Raw genomic sequence first — 20,890 nt, 5'->3', positions numbered from 1 at the left:
GAAAATGAAAATAAAACAAAATGTTTGTCAAAATGTTTCATTTGGGCATTTAAACAAAGAATAAAACCTTTTTGGTCTTTCGTTTCATAATGGCTTTTCCAGCACTAACTGTAAGGTAAGAAGTTTAAACATACAAGCAAAAGTTTGTTTCATCCCGAGCTTTCTTTATATATAAATTATTCCATGTTGCTTAAATAGAATGTATCTGGGTTGACCTGAAACTGATTTTTTGAGATGGGGGATGATTTCAGTTGGCAGAGAGAAAAAGTCTTCGAATCACGTATCTCTATGAAATATACAGCTGAAAAAGAGAAAAACAAATAATTAACAACTTCTCTGTTATGTGAATAGAATGGTGGACATGTATGGATGAAGCTGATAGGGGACACAATGACCAGAATCTGTTCATTTTCAGCATATATCCTGCTCCCCTGTGTACATGTCCCTCAGCATCATTTATCATCTAGACTGGCAGACCCAAAGGATTTTTTTGATCCATTGAGCCACTTCCACCCTGGCTGCACAGGTTAGGAACATTCAGATTTTTCTCAGATTAAGAAAACAGGGACATTTGGGGTATTAACTGCTAGCAAGTAATATGTCTGCTTTCTCTTTGCATTGAGCATGTCAGAGATCTGTACGGCCTGGAGGTGAAAGAAGAGGATCTTTCAAAATACCATGGCTGTTGATAGGTGCTGTCAGTGGACTGCTTTCTAAATCTCACTTTCTTCGAAGACCACTTCCTCAGTTGTCTCTCCAGTGGTGACTTCTCCTTCACTGCTGTCTGACACACTTGCCCGCAGATGAGATGGAAGCCTACAGCCTGGCTCCGAGCATTGGTCTGTCCTCTGGTTTGCCAGCACCTGCTGGAGCTTCATGCCCCAGGGCTCACTCTCCTCCAGGCACAAGTGTTTGCTGCTTGGGTGCTTTTTTTTCTGTTTCTGTGAACATTTCCTGAGATATTTTATGTTTTCTCCAAGAAAGCAGAGTTTGCAGCCAAAGGGGTCTGCCAGCAGGAAGCGGGACCACTGCTTCTGGAGTTCTGCTTTCACCTGGGAGAAGAAGAAAAAAGTCCATCCATGGTGATGCCTTGTGACTACCCTGCAGTCTGCTAATCCAAACACTAGTTGTAAAATGAGAGGGATTGTGGAAATGTTGAGTTTTCTGCCCCTTTGGGGGTCACCTCACAGCTTTTGAGGTCCTTGTATGGCAGAAATGGGCTTGTTTGCTGTCCGTCTTCAGAGTACAGCCTGGAGGCTTCTTCACTCTAATTTAGGAAAGGTTTTTGTAGCCCCTGAATCTCTCTCTGTAATTTTATATACTGTGATCCTGATGTGTGTATAAGGGGAGAGCTCAACTGACTTTCATATTTACCTGATGAAGTGAGGAGGAGAAAAGTCCAAGGGCTATGGAAATGAGGACCATGTAGCTTTTCTGGAGTGTTATGCTTGAATATTTGCTTTGTTTTGCTGAAGCTTGTTATTTGGCAGCTTGCCTTAAATTCTCAGTACTGAATGTCTTCACTGAATGTCCCCTTGCTTTACCAGCAGAACCTTCAGCCTGAGGGCTCAGCTGACCAGGGAGTTAAAAGCCCCAAAGAACAACTTTTAGCTGATGTTGAGAGGTGCTAGTAGTTCTGTGCCCTTCATAAAAGTTAGACTTAGACAAGTGCTCTTGCGCTGCAGACAAGTGTCGTCTCTCTGTTTTACTTAAGCAGTTCAGAAATTGCTCCAGGTTTCCTTGTTAAATATTAGGAGCATATACCCTACCTTTTCTACATAGCTCATCTCCTCTGTTGCCTTTAAGAAGGTGTCCAATGTCATGTTCAAATGTCAGTGTAATGTGTACCACATCAGCTGGCTGTGCCAGGCTGTTAAATGCTACGGATTTTGGATAAGTGTCAGTTTAGTGCAGGTAGTGGATATCTGTACCCATGCAGACCATAAGGGAAGTGTAAACAATGGACTTCAAGTTAGAAAATATTTAAAATTGTGAGATGAATTCCACAGCCTACATAAGCCTCATATCCTGAAGTGGCCTGTAGCAAGTCAGTGTGATAATGGCAAAAGCTGCATGCAATTGTGTCAGTGATGAAGGATGACACATCACTGGTACAGCCCTCTGATAATTACCCCTTATTGGTTTTTCTCATTGGCAGTAATGAGGTAGCAGAGAGAAGTCCAAGAGTGAGCAAAAGGGACTTTATGGCTTTGGGGCAATTGCTTGAAGGATCAGGTGCACAGGTAGTGTTTTCCTCCATCCTTCCAGTAGTGGGAATCAATACTGAAAGGAACAGCCAGACCCAGCAGATCAATACATGGCTTTGAGGCTGGTGCCACCAGTATAATTTTGGGTTTCTTCATCATGGTAAGGTCTACATGACACGAGGCATACTGGCTTCCAGTGGGGAGCACCTTTCTCAGAGATGGAAAAGAATTTTTGCCCAGGAGTTAGTAGGGCTGATCAATAGGGCTATAAACTAGATTTGAAGGGGGAAAGGGACAAAACCAGGCCCACCAGTTATGGGACTGAACGCCAATATTTGAGAGACTGCATGCTAGCAAGACCCTTCAGTCTGCCCCATGAGGGGCTGGGTTCAATGAAGCACATCTGAAATGTTTCTATACAAACACACACAGCATGAGAAACAAGCGAGAGGATCTAGAAGCCTTGGTCCAGTCCCAGAGCTACAACGTCATTGGCATAAGCAAAATCTGGTGGGAAGAGGCCTGTGACTGATGTGTTACACTGGACAGTTACAGTATCTTCAGAAGGGACAGGCAGGGCAGATGAGGCAGGGGTGTGGCACTCTATGTAACGGAGGCTGGACTCTACGGAGCTTGCAGTTGCCAACAATGCAACTGAGAGCTTCTGGGTAAGGATCAAGGGACAAACAAATAAAGGAGATGTCATTGTGAGAGTCTACTATAGACCACCAAGCCAGGATTACGACACTGATGAATTATTCTTTAAGGAACTGAGAGATACTTCTAGATCAGCTACCCTTGTCCTTACGGGGGATTTCAACCTGTCAGATGTCAACTGGGAATATCACATACCTGAGACAAACAAGTCCAGGACATTCCTGAAGCACCTTGATGATACCTTCTTGGTACAGGTACTAAGAGAGCCGACTAGGAAAGGTGCCCTCCTTGACCTGTGCCTTGTAAACAGGGAGGGTCTTGGTGGTGAAGTGGCCAGCTTGGTCATAGCAACCATGACGTAGTCAAATTCACAATCTTTGGTGACAGGAGGAAAACTGACACCAAAACTTCAAGCCTGGACTGGGGGAGAGCAGACTTCAGACTGCTCAGGGAAATAGCTAGTGAGCTCTCCTGGGAAACTGATTTTAAAGACATTGGGGTCCAACAGTGATGGTCAGTTTTTAACTACCTCCTCCTAAGACTGCAGGAACAAGAAATTCCAACATGTCGGAAGTCGAGCAGGAGACGCAGAAGGCCGGCCTGGCTGAGCAGGGAACTTCTTCAAGAGCTTAGGTGGAAAAAGAAAGAGTATGGCTACTGGAAGCAAGGTAGGGAGATAAGGGAGGACTACAGGGATGATGCTCGCATTTGTAGGGAGGGAATTTGTGTTGCAAAGGTTCAATTAGAGTTGAAGCTGGCCAGTACTGTGGGGCACAACAAAAAGGGCTTTTTAAAGTATGTTAACAGCAAAAGGACCAGAGATAATGTTGGTCCATTACTTGATACCATCTCTCACAGTATCCTTGTGGACAAAATGACCAGAATACAGTTAGATAAAAGCATAATAAGATGGGTGAACAATTGGCTGATGGGTCAGACCCAGAGGGTTCTTGTAAATGGGGTTGCCTCAGGCTGATTACCTGTCACTAGTGGGGTTCCCCAGGGCTCTATTTTAGGACCAGTCCTCTTCAATGTTTTCATAAACAATTTGTATGTAGGACTTGAAGGTTTTTTGAGCAAGTTTGCAGATATCTGGGAGGAGCTGTTGACTCTGTCGAGGGTGGTGAGGCTTTGCAGAGGGATCTAGACAAATAAGAGAGCTGAGCAATCACCAACAATATGAAGTTTAACAAGAGCAAGTCTTGGATTCTGCACCTGGGGAGGGACAACCCTAGCTATACGTACAGACTGGGGGGAGGAGGGGAGCAAGATGCTGGAGAGCAGCCCCACAGAAAGGGATCTAGGGGGGTTCAGTTGACAGCAAGCTGAACATGAGCCAGAAGTGTGCCTTGGTGGGCAGGAGGGCCAACCGTATCCTGGGGTGCATCAAGCACAGCATTGCTAGCTGGTCAAGGGAAGGGATTGTCCCACTATACTCTGCACTGGTGCAGCCTCACCTCAAGTACTGTGTGCAGTTTTGGGTGCCACAGTATAAGAAATATATAAAACTGTTAGTGTCCAAATGAGGGCTACTAAGACAGTGAAGGTTCTGGAGGGGAAGATGTATGAGGAGCAGCTGAAGTCACTTGGTTTGTTCAGCCTGGAGAAGAGAAAACTGTGAGAAGGCCTCTTTGCAGTCTACAACTTCCTCAAGAGGGGGAGTGAAGTGGCAGGTGCTGACCTCTGCTCACTGATGACCTCTGATAAGGACCTGAGGGAATGGCTTGAAGCTGCGACAAGGGTGGTTCAGGCTGGGTATCAGGAAAAGATTCTTCACCAAGAGGGTGTTCAGGCACTGGAACAGGCTCCCCAGGGAAGTGGTCATGGCGCCAAGCCTGCTGCAATTCAAAAAGTATTTGGACAACGCTCTCAGACACCCGGTCTCTTGGTCTGATTTTCTGGGTGGCCCTTTGGGGACCCAGGAGTTGGACTCAATGATCCTCATGGGTCCCTTCCAACTCAGGATATTCTATGATTCTGTGATACCAGTACACTGGGCTGTATAGCACAACCATTTAAATAAAGAAATTATCCTCCTTTTCTCAGTAGTTGTAAGGCCATGTAGTGGGTTTATGCTGGAAGGTTTTGGTAGCAGGGGGCTGCAGGGGGACTTCTGTGAGAAGAATCCAGAAGCTGCCCCATGTTAGATAAGGGCCAGTCTCAGCCAGCTCCAAAGGGACCCATTGCTGCTCAGAGCTGAGCCAATAAGCAATGTCGTTGGCACCTTTGTGAGAGCATATTTAAGAAAAGGGGAAAAAAACCATGCTGCACAACAGCAGCTGGGAGATAGAGGAAAGAGAAACAGCCTTGCAGACATCAAGGTCATTGAAGAAGGAGGGCAGGAGATGCTCCAGGCATGGGAGCTGAAGTTTCCCCGTGGCCTGTGCAGGGGCCCTTGGTGGAGCAGGCTGTCCCCCTGCAGCCCATGAACTACCACAGTGGAGCAGGTTTTCACGCTGCAGGCCATGAAGGAGTCCACAGTGAAGCAGGTAGATGTTGCCTGAAAGAAGCTGCAACCTGTGGAGAACCCCTGTGAGAGCAGATTCTGGGCTGGACCTGTAGCCCACGGAAAGGGGACCACACAGGAGCAGTTGACCTGGCAGGATCTTCTGCCCTTGGGGGAAGCCATGTTGGAGCAGTTTGCTCCTGATGGATGGTCCATGGTATGGACCCAAAATTGGAGCAGTTCTTGAAGGGCCGCTGCCAGTGGGAAACCCATGCAGGATCAGTTCAGGAAGGACTGCATCCCGTGGGAGGGACCCCACAGCGCAGGGGAGGAGAGTGACTGAGAAGGAGCGGCAGAGACAAAGTGGTATAGAGTGACCGCAGGCCCCATTCCCCCATTCCCTTGCACTGCTCAAGGGGAGCAGGTGGAACAGAGTGGGTGGGGGGAAGTTACTTTTGTCTTCTTTCCTTTGTTTCTCACTTTTCTAGTTTCTTAGTAATAGGCAAAAAATTTTACTAACCTCCCTACTCTGAGCCTGTTTTGCCCGTCGCTGTAATTGTTGAGTGATCTCCCTGTCCTTAACTCAACCCTTGAGCCCTTTGCATCATATTTTCTCCCTCTTTCCCTTTGAGGAGGGGGAGTGAGAGAGCAGTTGTGGTAGAGCTCAGCTGCCCAGCAGAATAAAACTACCACGGGTCACATCTGAATGCTGCATCTGGTTTTGGGCTCCCAGTACAAGAAGTACGCTGATAAGCTTGGCCTTTTTTGGCAGATAACAAGGCTGGAGAACTTCCCCTTTGCGGAGAGGTTGAATGACAGGGACTTGTTCGTTCTGGAGAAGAGAAGACTTCAGTGAAGGCTTAAATATAATCTATAAGGAATTCATGGAGCAGATGGAGCCAGATACTCTACTGAGTTGCTTTGTAGGGATACAAGAGACAGCGGTCATAAATGAAAATAGAAGTTCTAACTGGAACTACAGAAAATATGTTTTCTCTTGAGAGCAGTGAAGCACCAGAGCAGAGGACAAGAGAGGTGATAGAACCTTTCTTTGGAGATTTTCAAAGCTCATCTGGATAAATAGCTGAGCAACCTTCTCTGAATTCAGTTTTCACAGTGCACCGAGCAAGAAGTTGGTCTAACTATTTCCTGAGGTCCCTTGCTGAGTTGTTCTGTGATTTCCTGCTGGCATATCCTTGCAAAATTGCCGTTATTGATCTGCCTAAATCCTGGCGTGGAGTAAACAGACCCCCCCATATGACTCTTGAGGCTTAACAAAAGTTAATCTCCAGCCAAGAAATGTCCTCATATCAAATCTAGAGATGTCCTGTGAAGTGCACACATGAAAATGTATTTTTGAACTTTTTTAATATATTAAAACACTCCAAATTTTGCATCTTTGCCTAGACTTCAGGGGTAAGCAAAGCAAGGGTCAAACATGAAGTCTGAGATTTCATCTGTGTAAATGAATGGGGTTTAGGTAGCTGATCATAAGCCTTTAGTGGTATTTCACACACATCTATACCCCCACAGTGTCACATAGTAACACAAGCTTTAGCGGAAATATCTTGTATTTGAATACAGACCTGAGAGGTCTTGCTGCTTTCTTTGTTCAAAACATTTATATCAATTTAAAAGAATGCAAGTGTGCTCCCAAATAACCAGAGCTAGTCAGTATTTTCATCCTTCTTGGTGTCAATATATTTCGTTAATCAATTAAAAATTTATATCATTAAGTGACTCTTACCTCTCCATTGGCAAAGCAATATAAAACTGCTACAAAGAAACCCTGTAAGAGATAGACAATAAGGAAAAGTTAGATACCTGAAGTCTCAGTTTAGAGATGTCATTACTATTAAAGTCATAAATATAAACAACGCTTCCTAATTTTCAGAATGGAAACGAGCTGTCTGTCTTCTCTTATTAGTGAGGTACCTATTAACTTGTTTTCCTATGGTGCCTTAGCAAAATCAGGGCACAATTGCAGGTGTTTTGGTGCAGATGCTGAAGCAAAGAGCCTATACAACCCCATCTGATCTTACATTTTATCTACATTTTACCACATTATTTTTAAGACTACCACTGCTATACTGAAACTGCTATTTGCAGACTTATTAAAACATCCAAAAATGCAGATATATTAAGTGTTCTGACTATTTTGAAATGTCATTTCTCCTGTGAAACAGATTTAAGTAAACACCTTAAGAAAAAAAAAATTGAAATTTTAGAAATCAAATGTGTTTTAAGATAAGCCAAAAATTAATAAGCCAAATAAGCCAAAAAAGGAAAATTCCATTTTCCTCCTCCCTGTCTTTGATCTCAAATCAAAACAGCTTATGTGTGTGCATCTCAGACTAACAGTCTGGCACAAATGTACAGATTTATGGCAATTGCTTCAGGAAATGAACTTCCTTTAGTATGTCTAAACACATCTATGGCACAGGTTCTGATGAAGAGAATAATGCTGTTGATTATCAATCCCAAGGCAATGTTCATATAACAAGGAAAAAGGTGTCATAACCAGTTGATATCATTCATCTGTTTTCACATTCATACTTTTTTTCCAGAGGTGTTTCTGTTTTTCTCATACAAAATCTTAAAAAGAAATTAATGTATACAGCAGCTTCAATATTTTTTATTCATTGACCAGTAGCAGTCTGAAACAACAGTGAATTTTTCTAGCAATCCTGAAAAGTCTGGAACCATCTATTCTTTAAACATACGTCCAGTAAGTGTGAGAAAGAACAGTCTGTCTGCCACATGAGTGAAATAAGGGCAGGAGAGATAGAAGTTACAATTGCTTTATCCCTGTATTTTAATTCTACCATATTTCATGCTTCACCTGGATTGTGGTTGCAAGATCTAGGCACTTTTGCTATACCATTTATTAATGTAACGTTTAAATAATTCTCTGCATCTGAGTTATTTCACAGAAATATGAAAAAAAAAAATCATTAAGTATCGTTCCACAGAGAAAGGTTCTGATGAAAAAAACCAAGTTAAATGGTTTAAAAAGCAGCCTTTTATTTAGAAATGCTTCTCTTTTTGGTTAGAAATTCCATGAAAATCTTGTTCTGTAATGTGTTTTTTTGTTTGCTCGTATGTATTCTGAGCATGAACTCTGAATTTGGACCCACAGGCACCACAAGCAGAAATAGGAGCCGAATTACTTGGTGCTGCTATGTCACAAGCTTGGTAATACCCATTACCAGAAATGTGGAAAGTCACCAGATTAGGAGAAAGGTTTGTGAGTACTGATGGCACCTCTATGTTGAATATAGTTTTGTAAATTTCTGTGTGAATTTAATCCACTGCTGCTGCAAAAGTAGAACATGCAATGACAGGCAGAAACACAGTAAATTCACATTAGTTGATGGCAAATTCAGCTGATTATTCATGTTTGCTGTTTGTTTTATATCCTGATTTTTTTAATGCTTCTTCCTTTGCCGTACATAGAACTTTGTTCTTAGAAATCTTTCTTCTATGTAATGACTTCCAAGGAATACACTTTCCAAATGATCAGAATATGAAGCAAAAAGAAGCAGCAGAAATTCAGAAGAAATATTCATTGGCATGCTATCCAACAGGAAAGGGTACATCCACGTGTAAGCCTCATAATTGTCCTCCAGTTCTATTGGTAATAAAAATATGATAAATGACTCATTAAATAACTGTATTTAATATACCATAAGCCAGTATTTTATCCTGTGCAGTCCGTATGCACCAGCTGGCCAAGATGATGAGATTGCCCCACTTTCTGAAATAAAAAACCATCATAGCTAGAGAAGTACTCTTATTTAGAATTTAATTTTTTGATTTTTGAAAATGTTTGAGTTAAACCTCCAGATGAGATCCCAGATAACTGGTTTTCTTTAGCAAAACAGTTTAACTGTGCTTTAAAAGAAATGTAATTGGGTCCAGGTCCAGTTTATATGCTTTTTTTTTCTTTTTTTTTTCTTCTTTTTTCTTTCTTTTTTTTTTTTTCTCTGATATTTAATTAACAAATAATGCTGTGGCTAAAAAAGAGAATCTGCAATAATCATTGCCTAAGATCTCTGTTTTTTTTTTTTTTTAAAGAATTTTTTCTTCTAAACTTGCCATATATCAGAGCATCTGCATGTTCCTCTAAATGGTATGAAGTTTCTAGCAGGGATGAGTAAGCTCTCTTCTATATCAGTCTTATTTTAAAAGCCAGTAAATAAAGTTTTCACTTAAAATGTTTGTGTTGCTTAAAATAACATCTAGACACTGCAATCTCTCCAAGTAAGGATATGTTTATCTGAGGAACATGTACTTCCACACAATATCAGTCCTCTTAGGGATGATTCCACATGAACTCCCTTCTGCCTGCCTGGATAGTTTTCCCCTCAAGCTATGTGGGAAATATTTCATTAGAGGTTCAATAACAGTGTCAAATCATTGATGCATACACCATCCACCAGTGCATACCTACAGGTTAAATACAAAGATTACAATAAATTGTGGGGAAAGTGTTTTGATGGCTTCATGTCTCAGACAATAGAAGAGTGCACAGGTATGTCGAAAATAAATGAATTGGTGAGTAATAAGGATTTCTGGCCAGAGATGTTCCTGAGCACCACATTAAAGAAAGGAGACCTGAACATTACTGTCCTATATCACCAAGATGGTTAAGGCAGGAAGATATAGCAGGGCAAGAGTGCTTTCACTGATCTCTCATATATCATCTCTCATGGGCAAAGGACAACTTTGTTAAGCAGGTAGTTTAACAGGAGTACTACATGAAAAAAACACCCATTACTCAGCAACTTTATATAACACAGATTGAAGCAGACAGCAGTGCTTTATGTACAGTGCTGAATGACTGGCATTTTCATTCTTTGTTGTTTTTGAACTGTAAAACAAATAGTTACAGTGAAACGTATACTTGTGCATAAGTGATTATCTAAGAAACAGCATTCATTTTCAGTAATAGCTAGCTGTGGAATTTGGACTACTTAGCATTAACCATTGTAATTGAGTGTGGTTCTTTCACACCTTCGTGTTTGCAGCCCAAGATACAAGGGTGCAGAGCTGCCAGAACTTTACAGTTTCTTTCACTGTTTCAAGTTTGTGCATACTTACACCCTACAAAGGCAGGGTATCTGAAAGGGAGTCAAGTGCACAAATATCTTTAAAACACTCCACTGACTGTGGAAAAATTGTTTCCAAGGTGGGGAAATTGTTTTCTGTCTGCAGATGCTAGTCCATCTATCTGTTTCACCCATGAAAGCTTACTGACAAATCTCATTTAACTTTAGAAGATTTTTCACATGTGAAATTCACTCTGTGAATTTTTTATCATCTCAGTCTAACATTATATTTTAAGACATTACAGGCTGGAGTATAACATTAAAAAAGAATACTGTATGTCTGTGGCATCTACAAATGAACAACATACATATGTGGGTATCTGACCCCTAAAAAGTACTTGCAAAAGAGTACTTACATGAAATGAGCTCATTGTCAGCTGAATGAAAAGTCTGATATGTCTTGAAAGTCCTTGCACCTGTTCATCAGTGATGAAGGTAAATATAAATTCATGGATCCCCAACAATGGAATCAGAACAAGTGTAGATCTTGCCAATCTTAAAAAGAAAATGTTTGATTATGATATTATTCAACATCCTTGGTACAAAGTTTAAAATGGATCTACAAAGAAAATATTCCAGAAATTATTTTTCTGCTAACCAGGGAGATGAGCAAATTTGATGCCGATCTACAAAATGGCAAGAAGGAGGCTCTGGGGTATTACAGGCCTGTCAGTCTGACTTTGGTGTAAGGGAAGGTGATGGAGCAGGTCATCTTGAAAGTCATCACACAACACGTACAGGAGAACAAGGTTATCAGACCCAGTCAGCATGGGTTTATGAAAGGCAGGTCCTGCCTTACTAACCTGAACTCTAAAAACAATACAAGGGAAAGGCTGTGGATGTTGTATATTTGGACTTTAGCAATGCATTTGATACTGTTTCCCATATCTTTCTCCTGGAGAAACTGGCTGCTCATGGATTGAATGGATGTACTGTCTGCAGGGTAAAAAACTGGCTGCATGGCCAGGCCCAAAGTGTTGTTGTGAATGGAGTTAAATCTGGCAGCTGGTCACTAGTGGTGTTCCCCAGGGCTCAGTATTTGGTCCAGTTTTGTTTAACATTTTAATCAGTGATCTTGATGAGAAGATTGAGTGCACCCTCAGTAAGTCTGCAGATGACACCATGTTGTGTGAGAGTGTTGATCTGCTTGAGGCTAAGAAGGATCTTTAGAGGGATATGCATAGGCTACACTGATGAGCTGCATCCAATTTCATGACTTTCAACAAGGCTAAATGCTGGGCACTGCAATTGTGTCATAACAACCCCAAACAGTATAGATGTGGACACAAGTGGCTGGAAAAGTGCCCAGCAGTAAAGGACCTGGAGTGTTAATCATAGAATCACAGAATCATCATAAAATATTTTGGGAGGTGCTCCATCTCTTTGATCATCCTTGTGGCTCTCCCCTGGACTCGTTCTAATATGTACATATTCTTCTTGTGCTGGGGGTCCCAGAGCTGAATGCACTGCTCCAGGTGGGGTCTCAAGAGCCGAGCAGAAGGGGAGAATAACTTCCCTTGCCCTGCTGGCCATGCTTATTTTGAAAGCAACCCAGGATACAGTTGGTTTTCTGAGCTGCAATTGCACACACTGCTGGCTCATGTTGAGCTTCTCATCAACCAACACCCCCAAGTCCTCCTCAGGGCTGCTCTCAATCCATTCTCCACCCAGCCTGTATTTGTGCTTGGGTTTGCCTTGGCCCAGATCCAGGACCTTGCACTTGGCCTTGTTGAACCTCATGAAGATCACACAGGCCCACCTCTCATGTCTGTCAAGGTCCCTCTGGATGTCATCCCTTCCCTCCAACATGTTGACTGCACCACACATCTTGGTGTCATTGGAAAACTTGCTGAGGGTGCACTTACCCCACTGTCCAAGTCACCTACAAAGACGTTATAGCTGGTCCCCCAATACTGACCTCTGAGGAACACCACTACTCATTACTGGTCTCCACTTGGACATTGAGCCATTTACCACAACACTTTGAGTGCAACCATCCAGCCAATTCCTTACCCACTAAGTGGTCCATCCGTCAATTCCATGTCTCTCTAATTTAGAGACAAGCATTTCATGCAGGTCAGTGTCAAATGCTTTGCACAAGTCCAGGTAGATGAAGTCAGTTGCTCTTTCAGATAGGTCCACCAATGCTTTACCACCGTACTAGAAGACTATCAGATTTGGCAGACATGACCTGACCTTTGTGAAGCCATGCTGGATGTCATCAATCACCTCCCATGTGCCTTAGCATAGTTTCCAGGAATAAACTAGGTCAACAGCCAACATGTGAACTTGAGCCAGTAGTGTGCCCAGGTGGACAAGGAGGCCAATGCCATCCTGGCTTGCCCCAGAAATAGTGTGGCCAGCAGGACTAGGGAAGCGATTGTCCCTCAGTACTCAGTACTGGTGGGAGGGAATATGGAATACGGAAATAGGTTCCTTGTTAAGGATTTAATACTGGAATTTACTAGGAACTTAATACTGGAATGGCCATCCACTCTCCCCCCATCCAGTTCACAGAATCACAGAATTGTAGGGGTTGAAAGGGACCTCCATCTTGGGTCCATCATTGGGTCCAACCCTCCTGCCAGTGCAGGTTCTCTAAAGCAGGTTGCACAGGTAGGCGTCCAGATGGGTCTTGAATATCTCCAGAGAAGGAGTCTCCTCAGCCTTCCTGGGCAGTCTGTTCCAGTGCTCTGTCACACTCACTGTGATGAAGTTCCTTTGCATATTGGTGTGGAACTTCCTGTGCTCCATTTTGTAGCCATTGCCCCTTGTCCTGTCCCCACAGACCACTGAAAAGAGGTTGGCCATATCCCTTAAAAAGGTTGGCCATATCCCCTAAGTTGCATTAGACAATAAAATACTTGATATAAGTAAGGTAGGACTGTAGTAGGAGACAGGGCTTCACAAAGCTCTTAATAATAAATGATACTAAGAACTGGAAAGAGATGAAATGTGTAAAACAGCATAACCTCTGGTTTCCATTTATTTAATTGCAGTTTTCATATTACATGTGATTTCCTGGCTTGACTTTGCAGCTGCCTTGTCCTTCACTATGGACTTGTCTGATGACCACTGGACTACTGACTATCTTGACTACTTTCACTGGACCTGCCCTGCTCATTTTAGTACTGTGAGTCTACACCCCTTGTCAATTAGATCACTGTCCCTGCCTGCCTTGCTGTCATCCTTTTCTTCTGGCTCACCTGCTCTTGCAGAGCAACCTGTCCTTGATGTTCCCATAAAGTGGGAACATGTTCATGCAGAGGTCAATTCTAGGACTTCATGTAAGACATGCTGCACCATTGAGACTCTGGCTAGGAAACAACACAGGAGGGCCAGCAAGAGTGCAGACTAAGGCTAGTTTTCTCATCTGGATTTACAAGAAGAAGAGGGATATTCTTCAATCAATGGTGTCTGTGTCTGTGAAAAAGAGGTAGATGCTAGTGTCACCTAGGAATGTCCCACAAATCTTCTGAACCTCCTTTTCTTTTGAGGGCCCTTTGTCACAATGAAGGAAAATAAAAGTGTCACAGCAGTTAAGGCTATCTTTGTGTAGTCTAGTTACGTGCGTGCGGAAGTCTTACTGCATTGTAAACTCCTTGAGAAAATGCCCATAATGCTCAGCACAGAGGCAATAACTTATCCTTCTTATTCAGATGAGAAAATATTTGTGGATCCTGTTTCTCTATTTGGCTTTCATATGTCTAATACTGAATACCTTTTACATTGATGGTGGTAGGTAAATGTAGTTTGCAAGTTCACATTGGGAATCTTCTGATGCATTAAAAAAAAAAAAAGACTAGGATTTCTTTGTGTTTATTACATACCTGTATTTGTAGTCATGAAAGCTCATCTGCTGGGCTTTCAGTTTGGAAATCAGCATCCTTAGAATTTTTAAGAAGATGCCAAAATTAACCTTGAAAGAAAATATATATTGGTTATTTATGCAAGTTTTGATGACATTATTCATATAGCTATAAAAGAGTCATAAAATTGGCATTAAATATTTGTAAAACCTGATGTTAAATAACCAGAATGCAACTGTGTTCAGGTCAGAACAGAAGCAGGTTATTAATACTGCCACAGGAGAGAGCACAGAGCAGTAATGACAGGCTGTGCTGATAGGAACTCTCTCCCAGTGAGACACTTACAGCATTAATGTACCTTTAAGTTATAAAACTTTTCACCAAAATTAGTCAGATAGGCAGGATGTGGTTGAACAACAGCAACACTTGGAATTCTCTAGATAAATACTTTATAGTCAACCGGGTGAGGAAGCTCTGGGCAGTGCATCCTTTTACAAATAATTCAATGTTAATAAAATTGTTCTGACTTGACTGAGACTAACCTGACAATATTTCCCATCTAGTGTGGCCTGCAAAGGCCTATACAGCATTAACTATTTTACTTCTACAAACAAAAAGCCTTATAGAAAAAAGATGTTCAAGTTGTGCAGTTAGGAAATTTAACATTGCCTTATTTCAGCCTGATTTACATGTACATTATGATATGTGATCTTCCATTACAAAATTACATTTTAATTTTAACATGGAACAGTGCTTCCCAATTTGGTCGATGGACAATTATTCAGGACTACTTTTCTTGTCTTCATTTGTTGGATAGTCCAGTTATTGTCCTGTATAAAAAAGCATACACTTTCCATACTGTTCTCTACAAATGTGCACAGATATATCTTTAAAACACCACAGGGTGATAAGGAGATACTATTCCCTTTAAAACAGACACCTGAAAATGGAAACATAGATGGAGTTCCAAAGTGTAAGATCTCAGTAATTCAAGTTGTTTTGGTTTGATTTTTTTCAGAGGAAAAAGTCATTATTATGTCACAGGGACATAATGAGGTTTGCACCAGCCCACCTCTCATGTCTGTCAAGAGCCCTCTGGATGCCATCCTTTCCCTCTAGCATGTCGACTGCACCACACAGCTTGGTGTCATTGGCAAACTTTTCAGTTCCTCAGTTCTTTGCACTGATTTACACCAGCAAAGGTTATGCCCTACTATGTCACTAGCTAACAGGAAATCATGCAGAAATATCTTTATTAAAAGGTGTTTTTAAACTACTGATAATCTCCATCCAAGTGCTATTCTTCAAATTATTTATGAATTCATTCCTAACTCTTAGATCTGTTTAGTTTCATGTTATTCAGGGAACGTACTCTGGGTTGAGCATCAATGAATGTAACATTCTTACAACAAAAGCAAAACTCTTGGATCTCTTTAATATAATAGAAATGCTAGTATTTGTTTTTGCTTGTTATGTTCCACTAGCTGTTTATTTTCTACCCAAGCTCCAAAAATGTAAATTGGCGATCCAGTCTTCCATCAGAGGTAGACATATCCAGGAAGAAATTGGTTCAGATCCCCTCAGTTCTGGACTTTGTCTTGATCTCTCCCTCAGTTTTGGGGTAGTTTCTGTCTTAACACTTTCAGCTTTTGTCTCTTCTCAGCTCTCAGGCCTTTTACCTTTCTTTTCTGGCTCTTGTCTCTACCGCCTTTTTGAGACAAACAGACAGACAGAGAGAGAGAAAGACCTCCATTGCCCTTCAAGTTATTTACTTTTTGTTGACTGCTTATTAAGTGTGCTTCTCTGCTTCACAACTATGTCCACTTTCTCCCATGGCTTTCTCCAACTCAGCAGCAGCAAAACAGTCCATTGTTTCTTCACAAAAGTAATAATTTCTACAGCTTTTCTGCAGTGTAACAGAAAACTATGTTCTTTCCACATGCATCAGTGCCTCAGTATTGCACTTTGAGCAATCCTTGCGTAAGTAAAGAACATCTCTTCTGTACATTTGCTATCTCAGAAAGATTAGAAAGATGCTAATCTAATCACCTATTCCTCTAATCCTTTCATGCCTTGCCAGCTCTGTAAAAATATAAGATAATTATGGATAGACACCATAGCCCCACCTATCAAAAATCTGTGCTCATAATTATGTCCTCACGAATTATTCTGTTCATGCTATTTTCATCTCTTCATTATCACCCAATTTCAGGTTTAGTCTTCTGTGCAATTTTATTATTATTTTAAACTGTATCTTAGTCTTATCATGCCATGCTTCTGTTTATTCCATTCTTCTGATGCCTGATAAGAGGAATGTTTTCTCTCCATGACCATCAGTACTTTCTGTTGCTACTTCTCTCTGTCCTTGTTATCACATGAACTTACTCTGTAGATGCTCACCACATTGTAGCACTCTCCAAAGTAACCTGCTCACTGCATAAAGTTAGACTAAAATTATGAGCAGCAAAAGGCTTTGTGTTTGTTTGTGCAAAACTGTGCAGAATTCACTGCACAGATACACAGCAGTGTTTTGAGAGACTATTACTGAAATTCTTGTTGCTTGCAGATAGACAAAATGAAGCTATGTCTACCCCCACACAGTAAGAGATCTCATCTACAGTCTTTTCAATCTCATGTCTTCCAATCCAAAGATTGGATTACACTGGGAGAAAGCGTCACAAAAGACATATTTGTGTATGATACTGGAAAAGATAAAATAATTCTTACTGTAATGGAAAACAACATAGGTCCTCGGATGATCCACCAGATTCCCATGTGCTCATTTGTTCCCCAGCACCTGCAGAATAATTTAAAGTATAATTACATTATTTTCATAGAAATAAATTAGAAAGCTGAAATAATGTATGCATATATTTCAAAGGGAATTTGACAACTTTTAACTTTTTTAGGTGACATTCAGGAGAAATTGAATTAAAATAGGAGGAGTCTCACCAGCAACTGTTATTGTATGTTTTCTGAAGATCTTTCCACTAGAATCTTGCGAGAAGTTTCCATAGGCTGTGTACTTCATAACTATTTGGCAAACTCTTGTCCCTCTCTAATATGCCCTTGTAAGACTTCACTGGGACTACTGCTTCCAGGCCTGGGGACTCAGCACAAGAAAGATGTGAGTCTGATAGAGAAGAGCCATGAGGATGATCAGGGGACTGGAATACCTATTCTATGAAGAAAGACTGAAAGAGCTGGGGTAGTTGAGCCTGGAGAAGAGAAGGCTCCATGGTGACCATATTGCAGCTTTTCAATACTTAAATGGGTCTTATAAAAAAGATGGAGAGTGTCTTTTTCTTGTTTGTTTCTTTGTTTGTTTGTTTTTACATGGGCAGGTACTGATAGGACAAGGGGGAACAGATTAAACTGAAAGCGGAGAGATTTAAAGTAAATGTTAGGAGGAAATTCTTTACTATGAGAGTGGTGAGACACTGGAACAGGTTGCCCAGAGAAGTTGTGGATGCCCCATTCTCGGAGGTGTTTGAGACCAGCTTGGATGAGGCCCTGGGCAACCAGATGTATTGGGTGGCATCCCTGCCCATGGCAGGGGGTTGGAACTAGATGGTCAATTAAGATCTCTTTCAACCCAGGGTATTCTATGATTCTATGATTCTTTGGATCCCCACAACAACTTTATGTGGCACTGAACCTTCATAGTGGGATACATCTTACTGAAATTTAATCATCTAAATTCATAAACTGGAAAAGGATAAGCTGCAAACTGTGACTGCTTTTTGACTAACTAAAAAGTATGCGTACTGTCTCTGTGAATAGAACAGAACAGAACAGAACAGAACAGAACAGAATAGAATAGAATAGAATAGTTCAGCTGGAAAGGATCTAGAAAGACCATTAAGTCCAACTGCCTGACCTCTTCAGGGCTAACCAGAAGTTAAAGTATGTTAACGAGGTCATTTTCCAAATGCCTCTTGAACACTGACAGGCACGGGGCATCAACTATCTCACTAGGAAGCCTGTTCCAGTGTTTGGCCACCCTCATAGTAAAGAATTTTTTCCTTATATCTACATGAACCTCCCCTGGCACTACTTTGTACCATTCGCACACATCCTGTCATCAGTTGCCAGAGAGAAGAGACTGGCACCTCCATCCCTGCTTCCCCTCCTCTGGTAGCTGTGGAGAGCAATGTGGTCACCTCCTGGCTTTCTTGTTTCCAGATTAGATAACACAGGTGTCCTCAGCCTCTCCTCATATGACATGCCTTCCAGTCCAGCTTTGTTGCCCTCTTCTGGACGCTTTCAAAGACCTTAATATCCTTTTAATATTTTGGAGACCAGAACAGCATGCAATATTCAAGGTGAGTCCACACAAATTCTAAATACAGCTGGAGAATCACCTCTTTTACTGGCTGGCTATGCTGTATTTAATGCACCCCAAAATGCAGTTTGCCCTCTTGGCTGCCAGGGCACACTACTACTGGCTCATGTGGAACTTCCTGTTGACCAAACCCCCCCCAGATCCCTTTTTGCTGGGCCATTCTACAGCCACTCATCTCCCAGTCTGTTTCTGTGTCTGGCATTACACTCTTCCATGCACAGAACACGACATTTTTGTTGAGTTTCAAGCCTTCGCTAATCGCCCACTGCTCCAATCTAACTAGACCCCTCTTCATGCTCTTGTCCCTCCTGGGAGTCAGCACCTCCCAGTTCGATATCATCAGCAAACCTGCTGAGGATGCATTACAATCCTGCATCCATATCACATAAAAATGTTGAACAGAACTGACCCTAAAACCGAGTCATTCACTAGCTTCCTGTCAGCAGGAAAATGTCTCCTTTTCTCCTGATCTAACCTTCTAATTTTTCACATGAAAATGTTCTTTCTTGCTAATTAGCTTGTAACCCTGTGGGACTATGGTCTATATAACGTGTAACTCTATGAGAGTGCAAATTTGATTCAGTTCCTGATGATGTTGCTTAATATCTATATTGCTATTTCAAACAAAACTCTCTAGGATCCACAAATAAAATAGGGAAATAAAACGAAATCATATATGAAAGACAAAGTCTATGTGACGCCATTAACAGCAACGCTGAAAACCGTAAGACTGGAAAACTGATGCCTACTGGTGCAGGTTACTCTTACTATTTAATTCACTGAATACTGAATACATTCATCTAATATCAGCTTTTTGTGAATATCAGTTTTTGTCATTATCTATTATAACTGATTTTTTTTTTCTTCCAAAATGGCAGTGAATGTTAATTAAACTCAAACAGCAGATGGTCTCCAATGAAAGCACTGGTCTTCATTTCTTGCTAACAAGATGCTCTCAGTGAGGATGTTTGTGTTGAAATTTTGCTTCATGTAATTTCCATGTTCACATTCATGAGCAATGAATAAAATAGTTTGCATTTGAGAAACAGTGCATGTTCATTTTCTTTCTTGATTTATGCATGTGCACCCATGAATTCCTACTAGTTTACTGTGAAAGGACTAAAATGAACCTAGAAAATCTAACAAGTATTAATATGTGTAGTATAATCTTAATATAATTCAGTTTTTAATACCAATGTCAATTACTGTCAAAGGTTTCCAGAAAAAAATAAGCAACTGAAAACCAGTATTCTAAGACACTTTTCCTTTAGTAACCTACCCCGTGTTCTCCAATTTTGATCTGCTTATTCCCCATGGGCCCACAAACAGTATAGGAACAACTGAAAAGAAAAGGAGTTGATTACAACCAAGCTTGCAGAATGATTCATATGAAATAAAGATACACTACAACAGTGTAAGGTGTAAAGACGTGGTTTTCAGTACTCTGTTTAGATGTTGTACAAAAATCAACCTGTTCCTGTATTTCCCCATTTGTAGCTTAAAGGCAATAAGAAATTTCGTTCTGCAGTTGAATATCTTGTTTTCAGTATAGAAATTGTCACCACTGGAATATATATACATATATACACACAAAGATGCATAGCTACATACACTGCTGACTAGTCTTAATCTTCTAAGTCTCTGACTATGAGATTTCAGAAGAATTGGCACTTGAGGCATCACAGACTACCTAAAGTACTGGTTATTAACATTTTTCATTTGTTGAACCTTAAACAATTTTCAACAGAGACATAGAATTCTATCTGGTTATTTAACACAACTAAAAAAAGCTTTTTTTTCTGACTTACCTTTCATGGACCCCTTAAAGTTAACCTATGGTCCCCATCCCCCTATTGTTTCTCCCCTATTGGAGATCATAGACCACAGAGTGAAAAAAATATTGAATTAAGTATTACTACACTGTTCCAGTGGCCTATAAATGTGCAAGTACAAGCTTCAAGCACAAGGCAATGTGAACTACAAAAGGCATCTATTCAGCTGGATTCTCTGCTTGACAACACAGGGCAGATTTTCTGGTGGATATGGCAGAATGAAGAGGAGATATGGGTCAGATCAAGGACTATTCATGAGTCTGGGAATGCTAGCTAAGGCTGTGGGGAGAGCTGGAATGGAGGGAGCAGTGCATAGAAAGGGTTGGATGCAAAATATTCTCAGAGGTAATAGTCTGTACTGGTGAGGCCACACTTGGAGTACTGTGTCCAGTGCTGAGCTTCCCAGTACAAGAGATGCACGAAAATAGTAGCAAGAGTGCACTGAAGGGTCACAAAGATGCTGAAAGGACTGGAGGAAAGGCT

The 20,890-nt window shown here is 41.2% G+C and overlaps 1 protein-coding gene across 1 annotated transcript in view; it reads right to left on the bottom strand.

Moving 5' to 3' along the window:
- Positions 1-649: 649 nt before the first annotated feature.
- GLP2R (glucagon like peptide 2 receptor) overlaps positions 650-20,890 on the bottom strand; it is a 43,582-nt gene continuing 23,341 nt past the window's right edge. The window contains 6 exon segments of the mRNA XM_083805180.1: positions 650-1,052; positions 7,058-7,099; positions 10,778-10,916; positions 14,252-14,340; positions 16,958-17,027; positions 19,855-19,915. Coding sequence (XP_083661306.1) covers positions 714-1,052; positions 7,058-7,099; positions 10,778-10,916; positions 14,252-14,340; positions 16,958-17,027; positions 19,855-19,915 — 740 coding nt within the window. The 3' untranslated portion in view covers positions 650-713.

The sequence above is a fragment of the Anser anser genome (genome assembly GCF_964211835.1).
Source record: "Anser anser genome assembly, chromosome: 19".
In the NCBI taxonomy this organism is placed as follows: Eukaryota; Metazoa; Chordata; class Aves; order Anseriformes; family Anatidae; genus Anser; species Anser anser.
The sequence above is the reverse complement of the archived record's forward strand: the minus strand, read 5'-3'. Positions and strand labels throughout refer to the sequence as shown.